Source organism: Arabidopsis thaliana, chromosome 2, assembly GCF_000001735.4.
Source record: "Arabidopsis thaliana chromosome 2, partial sequence".
NCBI classification, from domain to species: Eukaryota; Viridiplantae; Streptophyta; class Magnoliopsida; order Brassicales; family Brassicaceae; genus Arabidopsis; species Arabidopsis thaliana.
The window spans coordinates 10,855,655-10,873,249 of NC_003071.7; the positions used below are offsets into that span (position 1 = coordinate 10,855,655).

Genomic DNA, 17,595 nt, shown 5'->3' on the forward strand with positions numbered 1-17,595 from the left:
TATATGATATATCAATGATCCAATAAAAACTGCTGAGGCAAAACTCTAGGAACAGAGAATTAGGGTTTTGAGATTCAGCAGATTCAAACTCACCAAAAGAGATTCCTTAATTATAGGTAAACATACGATTTTCGAATGTAGAAGAAGATTGATACGAGGGAATGAAGCTGGAACGAGAGCTGGAGAGAAAACAACAGATGGCTGTAATTTTGCCTCCTCAAGTTTCCTGGTGTTCGGCCTCGTTTGCCGATTAGTTTGGTTTGGCCCATTTCTTTATTTCGGTTATCATCTGTATTTGGGCCTTAGCCTTTGTTTTTGTATTCATTAAAAATCAAAACGAATAATAAGTCTAATATTAAAAAAGGTTATTATTATTTTAGATATCATAATAATTTAATACATAATCACAAACAAATATTATTTTATAATATAACACGTAAATACAAAAATTTGTTAAAAATGAGTTCTCTGCAATATCGGGTTCTTAACCCAGTATAATTAGTAATACAAATATGAAAATAAGGAATATAAAATGATCTTTTAAAATCATATGGCGAATTGGCTATTGAAGACTTTTCACCAAATAATACAACAAAAACTTCGAGACTCATAAAATAAGTGATCCAACTAAGTCGTCGATGACTATAAGCTTTTAAGTCTCTCGCTAGACTGTCCACAGATTTCTTCATCTTCTTTGTCTCTTAGCCTTTCTATATTATCCACCATATCTTTAAATTTCTTTTATAATTTGCTGTATAGCCTATATAAATGCATAACCATGAGTGACACTAATAAGCAAAATAAGAGGGAATATTAAGATGACATCTACTATGGTTCTATTCCTCCTTCTTCTTCTTGTGTTTCCGCATATGGATAAAGCCCTAGGCGCACACGAGGAATCCCAGAAACAAGGTTAGTCTTTTGGTATTTTAGATGTTCCGAGGTCATTAGTATCATTTTACGTTATTAATTAGTTGTGTTTAATCCTGATTTTGGTTTGAATTTTGGAATTTCTCCTCATTTGAATAGACAAATGAGCACAAAGATGATCAAACATTGACACTGTAATATATAATGTAATGCTTTTCGGGTGGTGTAGGTGCAGAAAAGACTTACCATGATGCACGCTTTACTATTCCTATTAAGCCAAAATATATTCCTAAGGTTATACGCCCTACGCCAAAAGATCCGCCTATTCCGGAATGTCTTCGAAAAGGCACATGTAGTCGTCTTCATTTATCTCCTCCTCCGCCCCAGAGGTCTTTCAAAGGCACAAACGAACCTGGTCATTGACCTCAATCTAGCTTCGAATGCGTGTGTGTGTGCATGTTTCTTACATTGTGGTTTGGTTTGTGGCTTCTGTCTTTGTTTACCTATGCATGTGTTTGTCATATTTTATAGTTTGTCGAACGGCCGCTATAATAAATAAAACTTGTATTTCCTTTTGTGTTATAAAACGCCTCTTAATTACTTACGTTGGATCGTTTAAACTCAGACATGCTAAACCACAAAGGCCATTATCCTATATATAAAAGATGTGGTGTCTCTCGAGCGATGACACACATCACCATAATTAAATCATGCATTAACTCTTTCTTCTATGAAAATAACATGTTTCCATTTATTAATTAATTTATTTAGATTTAATTTAGTTACAAAAGTATATCAAACACATAAATTTAGATCAAAAACCCAAGGACACTGATCTAACTTGTTTTTTAGGTTTTAAAATTTTGGACGTAAGTTTCAAATAAAACATTGGATTGGGATTTAGGTTTATAATCCACTCGCAATGACATATGAGCATTTTTTAAAAAGGGGTGGTTCAGTCTCGATCGGTCCAAATAGACAGGTTTTGATATTTCGGAGGGCTGAAACAATTTTTTTTTAAACAGGATTTATTTGATTAATTATAAAAATTATAAATATTATTTTGTTATAGCTAAAAAAACAAAGTTGGGATTTTAAAAAAAATATCATCTTCTTAACACTTTTATATATGTATATTATAAGATAAAGGTTAAAATATAAGATATTTGTTGGTGCAGTAGAAAGAAAAAAAAAATGTGCAAATAAAATTAATTTTTGTTTTTTTAGAGAAATGATTATTGGTAAGTAAATAAATTAATACTCTTATTTTGGGCCTTTCGGGACTTATTTTTTTACTATTCGAGGGTCCTAAGTCATTTGGCTGCCGACCTGCTAAATATGGGAAAGGATCCTCCCTTCTTATTTCTCATCATACTAATCTCATAAGATATAAAATTTACTCACTCAATGATTTGTGTCCATATATACTAAGTTGTTTGCAATTTAGACTTATTCAAAGTATTCACGAAATACGAACTCATAATGTCGAAAAGTAAAAATCAAAATATTGATAATGCTAGACAACATAAATCAACACATGGCTACCAACAAAAAAAAAAAAGACCTATATGGATATTATTAAAAAATAACAAATATATTGTGTCACGACAAATAATTTCAATACATACATACAATTTAACAAAGTTGCATTAAAAAAAAAACCCAGTGGTTTGGCGCGAGTTTCGCCCTAGTATACCTAATTTGTATAGCATCTAAGTAAATTTTCCTTATTAATATGAAAATTTTGACAAAAAAAAAAACAGAGGGCTATAATTTTGGGCATATTAATTACTAATTTTGGTCATTATTAATATTTTTGGAAAAAATTTTATCCAACATAGGATAGTTTATATAGCCAAAGTATTTTGTTTATTTTCAAAATCTTTTTTTTTTTTTTTTCAAAATCTCATTAATATAAAACTCAAATAAAGTTATATAAACTGACAATATTAATTGTTAACAGTAAAAAAGAAAAGAAAAATGGAAGAACCGCACATAACAAGTTAGAAACACTAAAAAATATATGTACAGATCATTCATTTTGTCACAAAACTGAACAACATGTGGTTCATATAATTTTTTTATATTTAAATATAAGAAACAAGCTTTTGTTAATAAAATGACGAATGGAGAAGAAGAATATACGGTTCCTCCACATTAGCAATAGAACCATACTGTCTCCACTCTTCCATTGAAGGTAAAAAAATGTAATGGGCTCTCTCTCTAAAGAACGGTTTTTCTGGCAGAGTTCCGTCTAAGTTTCCAGTTGAATCCGGCTTTGGTATCTGGCTTATGACACGACTAATTCAGTATCTTATTTTTGTTATTTATATGAATAATGTCCACGGTTTTAATTATGGGGATGCCACTTTATACGGTGATTCGTTTAGGTGAAGGTTTTACTTCTGCTTGTACTATTGGGTCCGCGGTTGATAAATACTATCAGATATGATTGCATACTTGCATGTAACTGATAAAAATAATATTTGTTACTTTACGTATTTTGAATTACCAATTAGCCTGTATTTCAAGTAACCAGAACTACTAGTTACTAAGCAAGCAGTTGTGCACTTATTAGATCATAATAATAATAAGTACTCAATAACTAAAATCACCTTAAAACGGAAATTAAAAAAATGATCGACTTTGATGTTATCATATCCGCCACTTTTGTTTCGTTCTCTCGGGCTGAATCGTTTGTTTCGTTCTCTCTATCGTTACTAGCTCTCTGTTTCTTGTTTTGTCTCTATTCATTAACTTTGCTTCCCTTATTAGTAATTATAATTTATAAATTCTAAATGATGTCTCTGTAAAAGAGAAACAAAGTAGATAAATATTAAGGGAGAAATGTAAATGTAACTGCATAATCGGTTTGCTACAAACTTATTTTTCCCTCCTAAAATGTTTCTTTTCTTTCTTTGCAAAAGATTCATTCGCTATATGCCTGTATTGGTTAAACATTAGTAGAAGTATTTTTGCAATTGGCGTGCAGAACATGGGAAGTTAGTAGCTACTTTATATATGGCCACATGACTTCCTCGCACGTCACGTAATCGGTGAAATGCTGTCCATGTGACAGTCAGACTCTTCGTAAAACAAATGTTCCGAAAGTAGTAACTACGGATAATTTATTTATTTTTGCAAACGTTACTGTAGTTACAAAATAAATAATGTTCCTTTGTAACTTTGGCGTGGGATTTCCAAAAAGTCTCTTGTCACATGAAACGGTTTTGAAAAATTTATAATCTCACTTTGAATTTGGTATATGTATTCAGACGAATGATAAGATACCAAATTATTTTAGTCGTTTTAATTTATAGATTTATTACTAACTTTTTTTTTTGTAAATTTAAACTTTCAGATTAGGCAACACCAAATAAATGATATATTTAATAGAAAATGTATGGTCGAAAAAAAATATTGTAATGTCTCTACACCAGAAGCTTTTGTTTTGACTTTTGAGTGTTTGAATCATTTGAAGTTTTGAACAGAATAATTCCACAATCAAAACCAAATAATATTTTATCAGGCGAGCGAAAGACAAGATTTTGACAGGTATTTGTACAAGTACTGAGTCGGTCAACAAACCCCGTCTGGACTCTGGACCCGAAGTAACCCAACAAACGTTGCGACAACTACATTAGCACCACCACCAAGGCACCAATAATGCAACGTAAGAGGGACGCAGCAAAACTGTCGCGATGTGAGATTCACGCGCTCTAATTTAAACGTTGACTCTTTGTTTCATCGTTACTCTCTCCCATTTATTTACTTCGCATACTCTCTTCGTTACAAGTTTCCATTTAATTACTCTTAAGTCTCTAACTAATAGCTTTAGGGATTCGTCATTAATTTAAGGCAACGTAAACTTAAAGAGTTTCGACTAAAAGCCGTTTCAGGAAACATACATCATCACATACTTTATCTAAATAACTGGCTTATTAATTTTATAACAAAAATGACGTTATTTAGTGTTAAGATATACAAATATTTAATTTTTACTAAATTAGTTAAGGTAAAATTGTGTTCCTTTCTGTGAGTTTTCCGCAATATTAAAAAACCCTAGAGAAATTAACAAAACGTAATTGACTAAAAAAAGAGTTCAAAACAAAACATTTGTTACATTTATTTCATAATTTAAAGACTAAGTATAAATCCACTAGAAAACAGATGATTAAAAATGCGGGTCCCACAATACGCCAATCGTCAAATAATCGCGCACCTTTTCGCCACGTAGCATAACAAAGTCACGTAAGCCCTTCCTCTACATTACAAGACCAAACTCAAAGTCTCTTTCTCCCCCAAACCCAAAAACATTGACCCAAAGAGAGAGAGACTTCTATCGTGCGCACCTCTCTCTCTTAATCCTTTATCCTGCGCACCACCACCACCATCTTCTTCTCCGGCGAAAACAAACCCACCGCCATGGGGAAAGGTCGTGCACTTTCCGACGGAGTGATCAAAAAGATCATCCTTTCATACACCTATGTCGCAATCTGGATCTTCCTCAGCTTCACAGTCATCGTCTACAACAAATACATCCTCGACAAGAAGATGTATAATTGGCCATTCCCAATAACTCTCACCATGATCCACATGGGTTTTTGCTCTTCCTTAGCTGTGATTCTCATCAAAGTCTTCAAAGTCGTCGAGCCTGTTTCAATGTCACGCGAGACTTATCTCAGATCCGTCGTACCAATCGGCGCGTTGTACTCACTTTCTCTCTGGTTATCAAACTCTGCTTACATCTACCTCTCTGTTTCCTTCATTCAAATGCTCAAAGCCCTAATGCCTGTAGCAGTTTACTCAATCGGGGTTTTGTTGAAGAAAGAGACTTTCAAATCTCAGACTATGACTAACATGCTTTCGATCTCGTTTGGTGTTGCTATTGCTGCTTATGGTGAAGCTAAGTTTGATGGTTGGGGTGTTTTTCTTCAGCTTGGTGCTGTTGCTTTTGAAGCCACTAGGTTGGTTTTGATTCAGATCTTGCTTACTTCTAAAGGAATCAATCTAAATCCAATCACTTCTCTCTATTACGTTGCTCCTTGTTGTTTGGTTTTCCTCTCTGTTCCTTGGATCTTTGTGGAGTTTCCAGTTCTTAGAGATACTTCGAGTTTCCATTTCGATTTCGTGATCTTTGGAACCAATTCTGTTTGTGCGTTTGCTTTGAATCTTGCTGTGTTCTTGCTCGTTGGGAAAACCTCTGCTTTGACTATGAATGTGGCTGGTGTGGTTAAGGATTGGCTCTTGATTGCATTCTCGTGGTCGGTGATTAAGGACACGGTCACACCTATCAATCTGTTTGGTTATGGACTTGCCTTTTTGGGTGTTGGATATTACAATCACTGCAAGTTACAGGCGTTGAAGGCTAAAGATGCACAGAAGAAGGTTCAGGCAAGTGATGACGAAGCTGGGAAGCTTTTGGAAGAGAGGGAAAGTGAAGCTAAACGCAACGAAACCCAAGATTGATCTGTTCTGATTCAAGAATGCAATTTCAGGAAATAAGAGCTTCAAGGTTAGAATGATTTGGGAAGATGGATTTTGCATTTTCATAGGTATGATTATCATTGTCGGTGTTCGTTCGTCTACGTTTTAGTTTTGCGATTATATTTTTAAGTTATGGCTGATTATATTACATAGTGATGGATGGGTGTTTAATTAGAGGTTCATGAATCTTTTGAACTCCATTGTATCTTCTTCTTTTGAGTTGTATTTTGTTTCTTACTTCCTCATGAATCTATCTTTGTGGGTAACAATTGTTTTAGTAGTACTTCTTTATATTTTTTCCCTCCATTGAGATTGTTAAATGTCAAATTGAAAGTCCCTTTTACGTCTCTCTTTATCCAATGAAACCGTTGTATGTTGGAAGGCACAAGAAGATGGTCAACACCAAAAACTTTTTGATATTTTATGGGTTATGTAGGATCATTTAGTAGCAAGATCCACAATTTAAGGAAATAAACAAAATACCCATACCGACGTTCCCTTGCAATAATATGACACATGACACCATCATATGAATACAATGGTCTCATTTAACCTCTACAAATATCCTTCCTTTAGTCTCAACAAGTTTCTGTCCTGAGTAAAGGGACAGGCCAAATAGGTGTTAGATACCAAACTAAAAACATTCAAACAGGCTCACGGGTTATGGATTTCTCATCAGCGAATATTTGGGAACTTTTAACACAATTCGGATCTACTCTCGCTTGGCATAAAAGCTGTTTTGTTCCAGAACAGAATTCATAAGCATGCATTGGTGCTTGGTTTGTCACTTTGTGAAATGTGACTTTGAATAGCCATCCTACCTCTTGGCAGAATTGTTTTTGGATTTGGGTTATATCCTATCAAATTCCAAAACTTAACAAACCAGTTTTGTTTGATTTCAACTGGAATCTTATAACTAGCTCATAGTTCCTACATATCTTTTTTTTGTTTGAATCTACTACATATCAGGCAGTAGTATTCTAGACTCGGACGAAACTTTATTAGTCCAAATTAGGCTGCACCAAACGAAATGCAGATACATCATACATGTCACGGACCGGACCACATCGGGTTTGGCAGATTTGGCATCCTAGTTTTGACATCTCTACCAAACCCACTAAAGAAATCTACACGGACACTAATAAGCCAAATCAGCAATACGACAAACGGTCCATATTCCACCACGTGGCTCTCTTATAGTTCGTCACGTCGACACCTATTAATACCGTTCTAAATTCTTCTCCGGAACAGTAGCTAAACCGTGATCGTAAAGCTAGTCTCCAGAGAAGAAACCACAATCGGAGTCTGAAGCAACAAATTATGCCTAATGTTTCTCAGATCTCTACTGTTCTACGTCTAGCGTTTTCTTGTAAAAGAAGACTCTCCAATGGCTTACACTTCGTTGCTCGTTCCTATTCCACCTCTGATCCTCCCAAACAACCATCAGGTACTTTCAGAATCTTCAATTCGTTGAGAATTATGCAATTGAGATTAATGTCGCTCCTTTATCAGGTCCACTGACGAATTACTCTAAGTTAGTGGAGCAAGGGAGGTTACAACATGATCCATACCAAGAGAAAGTTGTTTCGGCATTCGAAAATTTGTTTGGAAGATTGGAACATTTCGAGAAGCAAATGGAGGATTATCATGTAAATTGCAAATAGTGTAACAATTTGGTTCAATTGTTTGCATATAGATGTGTAACATTTCGGTGTTTAGGTGAGATTAGCAGAGTGGGAGAAGAAGAGAGAGGAGGAACGAAGAAAGCTAATGGTGGAAGAAGCTGAGAAGAAGGAAGATGATGGAATGTGGGCATCTGTGAATAAGCAGGGACAAAAGCTTTTGGGAAGATGGGTATTAGGGTGAGGTTTTTGTCAATGGCTTCTTTTTTTAGTTGAATATTTGTTTGTTAGTTTTTTCAAATGGTTTTGTTTTCTTTCGTGTGTTTTAGGCGGAGACAGATGAATGTAGAACCTGGAGTTGGTAAATGGGTATCGTACCTTAACCGAGAGAGAAAATTGGACTCGATTGTCGGTTCTCGTCCCGCGGTACCACCAGCTCCAAAAGGATTATATATCTATGGAAATGTAGGATGTGGTATGTTAATGGATGCTACATTATGATCTTACCGTGTAGCTAATATGGTTAGGTATTTAAGACAATGTTTGGTGTGTTTTCATGTAGGCAAGACTATGTTGATGGATATGTTTTATGGTGCTACTGATGGGATCATTAGACATAGACAACGGTTTCACTTTCATGAGGTGAGTGAGCCTTTAGCGGTTCTTCTTTCAAATTAATTCAAACTCAATATATTTTCCATTTCTTTCTTTGTAGGCTATGCTGAAGATAAATGAACAAATGCACAAGTATTGGAAGGAGAATGGTGCTGAGAAGCCAATGCAATATAGCATTTCGAGCTGGATTATGAATCTTCCTGTTGATGAAAAAGTTAAGGAATGGCTAGCAGGAGAAGAATTTTATAAGCAGCAACTCCAAATGAAACACATTCTTCCAGCTGTGGCTGATAAGTTTCTCGTTGATCAGCAATCGAGTAAAAAAGGAGCTAGCATCCTCTGCTTTGATGAGATTCAGGTAACTGTATATATGGAATTAGAAAAGAAACTATAGCATATAATTCATTCTTCTAAGCATATATATTGATTATGAGATAGTTATTAAGTGATAAAAACTAGGCTCGCTAATTGCTTATCACTCAAAAAGTCATAAAGCCAATTCAGTGTTCTACGAGGGCTTAGATGAGACTGGACTTGCTTAGTTTTGGTCTCATATGCCATTGCAAATAGTGTTCAATCTTCCCATAACTTGGAATTTCTTGCATCTTCTGTTACAGACAGTTGATGTATTTGCTATTGTGGCCTTATCTGGAATTATGAGCAGATTGTTGACTACTGGAACTGTTCTTGTGGCCACCAGTAACCGAGCACCACGGGAGTTGAATCAGGTTTCCTTTTCTTTTCCTCGTTAAGCCCTCTTCTATTTTCAGCAAAGAGGTCTCTTTAACTGATTTCATGAAGGACATGTATATTGATTACACAGAGTTTTTGCGCTGAGCCACTAATTTTCTTGCTAATGTTGTTGGTACAGGACGGAATGCAGAAGGAGATATTTGATAAGTTTATCTCTAAATTGGAGAAACATTGTGAAATAATCTCAATTGGAAGTGAAGTAGATTACCGCCGAGTTGCAGCAAAAAATTCGGCTGAAAATGTGTGAATCACAGACTCTTTACATCGTTTAATGTTGTGTTCTTTTTTGCTTCTGTTGACGAAATTTTAAACGTCCATTTATAGGTTCACTACTTATGGCCTTTGAATGATGCTGTTCTGGAAGAATTTGAGAAAATGTGGCGTCAGGTCACTGACCAGTACGGTGGAGAAATAACTTCGGCGACTCTCCCAGTGATGTTTGGAAGGTACTAATGATAGCAATGGTTTTTCTTTTTTGATGGGTTAAATCAAACCATAATGGTCTTTGTTGTGTGTGTATCATCAGAACAGTGGAAGTTCCTGAAAGCTGTAGTGGAGTGGCAAGGTTCACATTCGAGTATCTATGTGGTCGACCGGTAGGTGCAGCAGATTATATCGCAGTGGCCAAAAACTATCATACAATTTTTATATCTGATATTCCAGCAATGAGCATGGAGATACGCGACAAGGTATAACTAAAATCAAGATTTATGGCTTTTGATGTTTGCTGATTCCTTCCTCTTAAGGACTTTTGATGTTATCAGGCACGTAGGTTTATAACCCTTGTAGATGAGTTATACAACCATCATTGTTGTCTTGTCTCAAGCGCGGAGACAGCAATTGATGAGTTGTTTCAAGGAACTGCAGAGGGAACGCTCTTTGACCTGGAAAGGTAAGAACACATAATTGACAATCTGGTTTACGGTATGATTCTGTTCAGGTTTAGTGGGTTTCCCGGTCTTTATTTCTGTTTGTTTTTAGGTGAAATTTGGTTCGTTTTAGATTCATTTTGACTCAGTAATGGTTTTATCATTTCGATTTGGTTTTGGCTTAATCATTATGATTCAGTTTGATTTACATATGCCAATCCGATTACACTAGAATCAGTTTTTGTTTGGTATCAGCTTTAAAGTAATATAACCAATAGGATTATAAACACAGTTCGATATGGTATCGGCTTGATCATTTTGATTTGGTTTCGGCTTCATCATTTTGATTCAGTTTGTTTATATGCCAATCCTTTAAATTGCACCAAGATGGTTTACTTTGTGTGGTTATCACATAAAAAACTTGCAGCTTCCAGTTTGAGACAGAGACGGAAGATTCAAGATTAAGGCGAGATGTGCTTGCAGAAGGTAGCATAAGTGCAGCTGGCTCGCCTTCTTCGATCGTATCAATGCTTTCTGGTGAAGAGGAAATGTTTGCTTTTGCTCGAGCTGTAAGTCATTTCTCAGTTCCTAATATTCTTTTCATCCAAAAAACTACTTTGGTTAATTATGTTGATCGGTGCAGGCGTCTCGGTTAATTGAGATGCAGACTCCGTTGTACCTTGAAGGAGTTCGTTTCTTGCATCCTTACTTCCATCAGCAGAAGTAATGCACAAATAACAAATGAACAGTTGACTTATTTTGAGCCATTATTTTTTCTACTGTGATTATTGTTCGAGCAGAAGTGACCAACCAAAAGCTTTGGTCTTTTGCCTTTATACTAAGGCCATTCATGAATAAAAATGTTATTTTGTTTTTGATGTTCCATCACAAAAACGTCTGCACTGTGAGTAACTTTTTTTATAGCTTTTTATGTTTAGACTAATCGCATTTATCGTAAATCTTAAATCACTTAAACTAATAACGCGAATAGTAAAACTTCACAAATAGTCAAATAATGCATCTGTCATAAAACTGTTTTGTAGTAACTTCCACTGAACATTATTTACCCAACACATACATAATCAAACATTAGATATAACCAACACATAATCACAAGACCTTCTTAGATTAATGGGGTTTACTACGTATATATCCACACACTCATTTATAAACAGGGCTGAAGCATAATAGTTGGCAGCTCACTCACCCATGAAACTGTTGCTCATAACCCCAGTGGTGGAAACAAAGGGGTTGATTCGGACCCAAAGTAATGAGAAGATGGATGCAAGAAGTGCAGACCAGACAATGACAATGGTCGGAGTCCGGTTCTGTCTGCCCAAAAGACCCTTCAAGAAAGGGTAAAGATGAGCAACAACCCAAAAAGCAAAAAGGAGCTTTCCCATGAGAGGTCCCCACGATTGGTAGCCACTGTTTATTGCATAGGAGACACCGGCCACAATACCGACAAGGTTGACCAGTAAGATAGTGGTTGGTGGGATGAGAAGAGACGTCCATTTGAAGACGTAAAGCTCTGCAAAGTCTCCATCTTCATCTGAGGCTTTTGATGTGACTGTGAAGTTTGTGTCTATCCCTGCAAAAACTTTGAGTAGACCTTGAAACACTGCAAAAAGATGAGCCGATGTTCCACCGATTACCCAAAACTGCTCGTTCCTCCACCAGTCTTCAAGGGCCACATCACTCCATTTGAGCTCCAAGATTGCTGATGCGTAGATGGATGCAAATAGCAGCATGAAACACAAGCTCGCTAAGTTACTTATCTGCAAATTAAGGACAAAATGAATATATGTAAAAAATGCATTTTCAAAAAGGTGAGTAGTAAATAGATGAAAAATAGAACTTACCTCTGGTATGATGAACGTGTTGGTTATGAGGCAAAAAGCTGGAAGCATACAATAGGCGAGGAGCGGGATGGATGTAATTGGATAGACTATGGTATTGATGTAGGCAATTCTCTCCAAAAGTTTCAACCTCCCATTATAGCCATACCATATAGGGCAATGTCTACTCAGAAGAATCTCGATAGACCCCAAAGCCCATCGAAGAACTTGGTTCAAACGATCAGAGAGATTGATGGGTGCGGATCCCTTGAACGCAGGGCGTGAAGGAACACAGTAGATTGATATCCAACCCCTTGCATGCATCTTGAATCCAGTAAGAATATCTTCTGTCACAGAACCGTAGATCCACCCGATCTAAAAGTCCAAAATATGAAAAGATTATCAAATAGAAAACAAAAGAATGGCATTGTTGTTTGGACAGTCTACTAAAACCTCTGACCTCTTTGCCCCAATCAGTCTTGGCCTCATAACCACAGCTTATGACATGAATCGCCTCCTTGAGAAGAGTCAAGGGGTTGGTTGTTGATGGAAGACCTCCTTGTTCCATGAAGGTAGCTGCAATAAACACTGGCGACTGGCCAAAACGCTTTTCTAGCCTTTTCTGGGATACTAGAAGAGACATCTCATCCTCATAGCCTGCAAGAACAAGAACATTCAGTGAAATTTTCTTTACATGCGCAATAATGTGATCACATAGAGGATGTGACAGCCAGACCTTCAACGTCCTCGTCAATGTCTTCCATATTGAAAAGTGGAACGTTGGAGTCACTTCTCTTAATGCTTCTGTTATCTTCATAGTTAGGTATTTTTCTACTCTTTCCTTTCTTCCTCGAGCCAAAACAGCTCTTTACAATTATATTAGGCTCAAGATCTTCCTCTGTTAGAACAGGATCATACCCATACAAGGCCTGCCTGTTGAAACAGCAGCCAGTGCCCACATACACAGGACCTTGTATACCATCTAACCCCTTCAAGTTGATCTGCACAACATAGTACACATCTGAGTTAGCTTAAGTGGACAAGATATGACCGAGAAGGAAAGTAAAAGACACTGGTTGTTAATAGTAGAGTTAAACTCACATCAAAGAAGACAGTATTCCTGTTGGCGTATCGATCATGCAAGTCAATACCATCGAAACGTTGTGGAAACTGCACGTAGCAACACTTCTTTCCGATTGCAGGGTCCATCATGAAACACATGGCTTCCTTAATCGCCTTGCTGTTGTTGAAGTAATGATCACAATCAACGTTCAAAAGATACGCCCCATTAGTAAGAACAGCAGAAACACGAATCTGTCAAAATGTAAGAAATCTAGATCAGAAGAAATGCATACTCGAAAGTAATAGACTAAGAAATTCCCTAGAGATGTAGTCATGGCAACACAGCTTCTTGTCTAATAACACAATAAACCGCTTCCAAGCCATTGAACAAAAGAGAGCACAACAGATTTACGAAAGATAAAACGAACCAAGGCATTCATAGCTCCAGCCTTCTTGTGGTGCTGAAATCCAGGACGCTTTTCACGGGACACATAGATGAGCCTAGGTAGCTCATTTCCATCGGTATCCAGACCTCCACTATGGCCTAAGAAAACCTGAATTGTAACAAAATAATTAGAATCAACAAACATTATAGATAAATATTTGCCCATCTAGGAGAATTACTATAAAAGGAAGTGATTATACTAGTGTACCTGAATCATCCCAGGATGGTCTCTAGGGTTGTTACCAGGCCAGGACGTACCATCCTCCATTGTCCAACCATCTTCAGGAATCTTCTGTGCTTTAGCGACGAGGATATTGATCCTCACTTTAAACTCCTCATACTCTCTCTGCCAACGTGGGACATAAGAAAATGTGACATTCACTCTTTAGTCTCGTATATATGTCTAATGGATAAAACAAGCAGAAGCTATTTATGCAATTATAGTAGTCCAAGTGACCTTCATTGCCCGTCTCTCTTTGACAAAAGAAGGTTGGATCTTGTCCTTCAAGTAATCTATCTTCTGGGAAAAATAGAACTCAGGAGCTCTAGGTTCAATGTTGAATTTCTTGCAAAAAGGTACCCATTTCTTTGAGAACTCAGCCGTTTCAGAAAGGGCTTCAAAAGTTAGCATAGCTGAACCGTCATCCGAAACGTAACACGCAACTTTATCCACTGGGTAGTCCACAGCAAGGATTGAGAGAACTGTGTTTGCTGTTACAAGAGGAGGCTCTTTCATCGGGTCCACCGTACTAACAAACACATCCACGGGAGCTAGCTGTGATGGTTCACCATCTCGATCGTATCTATAATTAAGGATTAAAACCAAAAAGTCAAATGCAAGTAATGTAAACCAGATGTAGATGATCATCAACTTAGAAAGACCAACCTTAAAGCAAGCCTGTCAAGAAAAGTCTCCCTGTTAATGGGATACCATTTTGGGAACTGATCAAGAAGCCAAGAAAAGGCAAACCAGATCTCACAAATAACTGAGGTCAACCACAGGGCATATGCATCTTTCACGGGATGAGTTGTACGATAATGCAAGAAGACTCCCAAAATGATGAGCCGGAGAACTATCACTATACGATAAGGTGTCATGCGAGCGGATGGGAAATGTACCACACGGCTCATAGGAAGCCGAGCATCATCAACCCTGTAAGTACAATATCCATCAATAACCACAAAGCAAACGAGTCAGAAGACCATGTAACCTTAACCACAACTCCAAATGCAGAACTAAACCAACAAAGCTTTTCTAATCCAATACTTTTAACTTACATTTGGAGTTCGTCACCATTTGACCCTGTCCCTTCAAATTCTCCTCCCTTTCCTTCATGGTATTTACCAGTCATATGTATCATATTCTTATCCTGCTTCAGCTTCCAACCTTGGATCCTTTTTTTCCAGTCAACATTCACAAGCCCATAAGAGTTCAAGTCTTTTGATGGGTCCAAGATTCTTACAGGCACTGCATATTTGTACTCAACATGTGAAAATCACAAGATATACAATATGTTGTGGTCACCGAAGCAAACACACGAAGCAAAAGTTGATAGATACCAGGTAGTTGTGGGTCAATACAAGGAGACAGAGTAGCATTCCTATCCGGCGTAGGAATCTCTCCAGAAACCTATGTATAGAAATCATCAAGAAAAATTGATGTTGTGAAAGATTTTCATCTTGGAAAATGTCATTATACTAACGTTAGACGATAATTCATATGTTAGCTAGTCCCTACCGGATGGCCATGAGTAAGAAGAGAAACAGGTAAAGATTCTTCATGTCGAGATGACGAAGAGAACTCTTCAGCGCGATGTGGGAGTCTTGCCTTGTTGTTTCCCTGGGTATAATCAAACTCATTCTCGATATCATTGACATCATCCTCTTTTTCATCTACTTCAACTCGAGGACTCCCTATACAAAATCAAATGTGTCAAAAAATGAAAATAAAGAACTGATAATTAATAGAGACCAGCTAGAAGATAATAGCACATAATACTACTGACCATTGTGCCGTCTGAATCTAGCCTTGCATTGCGGGCAACACTGAGATCCATCTTTCCTCTCATACTCATAACAAGACTGACACAAAGGAAAACCACATTCATTACAAGCGACAAAGACATTGCCAGTTTTTGTGAGTCCAACATCGTCACCACAGATCTGACATATCTGACCATTCAGATCTTTCAAGGGTTTTAGCTGCACTTTGACGACAGAATGAGGTTAGCGAGACCAAAAAAAACAGAAACAGATCATATTGCAAGAACCATATTTAAATGATTGCTTATCTGAATTTTGGCTACTTTCAAGCATGTTAAAGCTTTTTTGCATTAAAATAACATTTTAAGAACCTGGTTAAGTTAGATTGTAATGAGTCAATGAGTGTAAAGCTTTAGCAACGATGAAGCAAAACATATTAAAAACCGTAGATCAAGAACCTATAACTGAAATTCACCAACATTGTCCTAAAGGGATAAAACTAGAAGCCAAAATTGGAACAAAAATGAAAAACAACAACATTTACTCATAGATCTAAAACATGAACAAAAGATATAAAAAACTTTAGAGACAAGAACATAACTCTATGCATAGAGATTGAAGTAAACCCAAAAGCAAAAAAAAAAATCTAATTTTAGCTGACACATTAATTCTCTCAGTAAGTAAAATCACATAGAAAAGTTCAAAACTTTTTAGCTTCCATAAGCCAAGGTTGGCCAAAAAACCAACAAAACAAACAGAGATATCTAAATTAACGTTACATCAAACCCTAAAGTCAAAAAGAAAGAGGAAACCAACCCCATCATCGGAATCGTCTCTGTTCCGAACAAACTCATATCTCCGGTAAGATCCCGCAACCATGCCGGCGTTTTGCTGCAACGCTTAAGCGCTTAAAACGTCTTCGTAATGCACACTCCAAAAGAAAGATCTAACACATAACCCTAAAAATTCGCCATCGATTCAAATGCGGAATTTAGAGAGCTCTTTAACTACATTAAGTCTACAACAATCTATATCTACTCTGTCACAGTCTCACTTTGTTCTCTTCTCGTAAGTGTCCATTTTATTGTTTACGTTTCCATATATTTTCTTTTCTTGCGAATTAAATGTTCACACGTGGAAGTCGTCGACCGTTCTAAGTCTCTGTCAGTGGCCATAACGTTTGCCACCATTACCTTAAAATCACACAAACTCATAATTTAACAAAACATGCCAATAAAGGAAAACTATATAGTAAGATGGAAATATATAAGATACACGTCACACATAGTTTTAATTTTTAGGTTAATACATCAATATATACGAGACTGATGGTTCACCGAACGATTGTGGTATTTTTTTTCTAAATTAGAAACTTAGGATGGCTTGCTTGGCTGCATCTAAGATAGAATCAGTCTTTAATAAATAACTAAGTTAGTATCCATGGTTTGCACGGATTAATTTTTTAATTTGTCTATCAATTTCGCTTATTGATATAATACTAATTTGACTAATATTGTGTTTGTCTGTAAATGTTAATTTATATAATTTACGAAGTTAAAAGTTTATCAATTTATTATTGGTATCATTTAAATATAGTATCAAAATGAGTTTGTATCGATTGGAGAGACAGTACAAACTGGTTTACATCTACTTACCTTTGATCACGAGAAAAAAACAATATAAACATATTCATAGATCTTCAAACACTTTAAAAAAAAAAACATTGTGACCATTTAGTTTTTTCATAGTTAATACCTCAGTGGCAACAAGAACTTCCATGATGGGTTGCATAGGATACTCATCAATATCATCTTCAATCTTTGGTGCAAGTTGTCTCCTACAGAACGAAAGAACGAATTTGTTCCTCCTAATGTTATTCTAACGAAAATACTGCATAAAAATATTTAAGGTGTATACAATTATAGATTTAACAAAAATAATTGTAGTGGCTTTGATAAAATTATATTCTCGCAAAAGCAGCCAGTGCATCCAACGTTGTATCAACAATGACTTGGAAAACATCAAATGCATTTGAATGGCTAATAGTATTT

At 36.3% G+C, this 17,595-nt stretch overlaps 4 protein-coding genes across 6 annotated transcripts; 3 read left to right on the plus strand and 1 right to left on the minus strand.

Annotated features, from left to right (window-relative positions):
* The first annotated feature begins 616 nt into the window (after window positions 1-616).
* On the plus strand, window positions 617-1,563 carry AT2G25510 (uncharacterized protein). Of its 2 annotated transcripts, none has more exons than NM_128108.4 (2): window positions 617-912; window positions 1,100-1,563. In NM_128108.4, exon 2 carries the CDS (start codon window positions 1,118-1,120, stop codon window positions 1,427-1,429), a length of 312 nt encoding a protein of 103 aa, NP_565599.1. In that variant the 5' UTR covers window positions 617-912; window positions 1,100-1,117; the 3' UTR covers window positions 1,430-1,563. The 2 variants fall into 2 exon arrangements, with proteins under 2 accessions (NP_565599.1, NP_001189601.1); NM_001202672.2 differs by having other exon boundaries at window positions 718-912; window positions 1,106-1,416.
* A 3,450-nt stretch (window positions 1,564-5,013) lies between these two features.
* AT2G25520 (Drug/metabolite transporter superfamily protein) lies at window positions 5,014-6,756 on the plus strand. Its single transcript, NM_128109.3, has one exon. It carries the CDS (start codon window positions 5,296-5,298, stop codon window positions 6,337-6,339), a length of 1,044 nt encoding a protein of 347 aa, NP_180122.1. The 5' UTR covers window positions 5,014-5,295; the 3' UTR covers window positions 6,340-6,756.
* Window positions 6,757-7,404: 648 nt separating this feature from the next.
* Window positions 7,405-11,256, plus strand: AT2G25530 (AFG1-like ATPase family protein; the record flags this gene model as incomplete). Of its 2 annotated transcripts, NM_128110.3 has the most annotated exons (14): window positions 7,405-7,542; window positions 7,612-7,804; window positions 7,870-8,006; window positions 8,077-8,219; window positions 8,309-8,454; window positions 8,542-8,621; window positions 8,695-8,952; window positions 9,212-9,322; window positions 9,466-9,588; window positions 9,672-9,793; window positions 9,874-10,036; window positions 10,112-10,239; window positions 10,644-10,785; window positions 10,860-11,256. In NM_128110.3, the coding sequence occupies 14 exons, from the start codon at window positions 7,405-7,407 to the stop codon at window positions 10,941-10,943; spliced, it is 1,968 nt and encodes a 655-aa protein (NP_180123.1). In that variant the 3' UTR covers window positions 10,944-11,256. The 2 variants fall into 2 exon arrangements, with proteins under 2 accessions (NP_180123.1, NP_001324719.1); NM_001336001.1 differs by having other exon boundaries at window positions 9,874-10,239; window positions 10,860-11,166.
* CESA10 (cellulose synthase A catalytic subunit 3 UDP-forming-like protein) lies at window positions 11,168-16,589 on the minus strand. The gene is made up of 14 exons (NM_001336002.1): window positions 16,361-16,589; window positions 15,568-15,763; window positions 15,300-15,475; window positions 15,122-15,191; window positions 14,840-15,029; window positions 14,448-14,714; window positions 14,019-14,364; window positions 13,770-13,907; window positions 13,545-13,670; window positions 13,156-13,368; window positions 12,791-13,055; window positions 12,515-12,711; window positions 12,079-12,429; window positions 11,168-11,994 (listed from the first exon to the last, which is right to left on the minus strand). The coding sequence occupies exons 1-14, from the start codon at window positions 16,421-16,423 to the stop codon at window positions 11,416-11,418; spliced, it is 3,177 nt and encodes a 1,058-aa protein (NP_001318288.1). The 5' UTR covers window positions 16,424-16,589; the 3' UTR covers window positions 11,168-11,415.
* Window positions 16,590-17,595: the final 1,006 nt, after the last annotated feature.

What these genes read in the sequence shown, in the direction of transcription:
- AT2G25510 (NM_128108.4), top strand. Translation starts at nt 1,118, where the DNA reads ATGATGCACGCTTTACTATTCCTATTAAGCCAAAATATATTCCTAAGG.
- CESA10 (NM_001336002.1), bottom strand. Translation starts at nt 16,423, where the DNA reads ATGGTTGCGGGATCTTACCGGAGATATGAGTTTGTTCGGAACAGAGAC. An exon ending in TTCTTACTCATGGCCATCCG is followed by an intron (nt 15,192 to 15,299) that starts GTAGGGACTAGC and finishes TTCTATACATAG; the next exon opens with GTTTCTGGAGAGATTCCTAC. An exon ending in TATTGACCCACAACTACCTG is followed by an intron (nt 15,030 to 15,121) that starts GTATCTATCAAC and finishes ACAAATATGCAG; the next exon opens with TGCCTGTAAGAATCTTGGAC.
- AT2G25520 (NM_128109.3), top strand. Translation starts at nt 5,296, where the DNA reads ATGGGGAAAGGTCGTGCACTTTCCGACGGAGTGATCAAAAAGATCATC.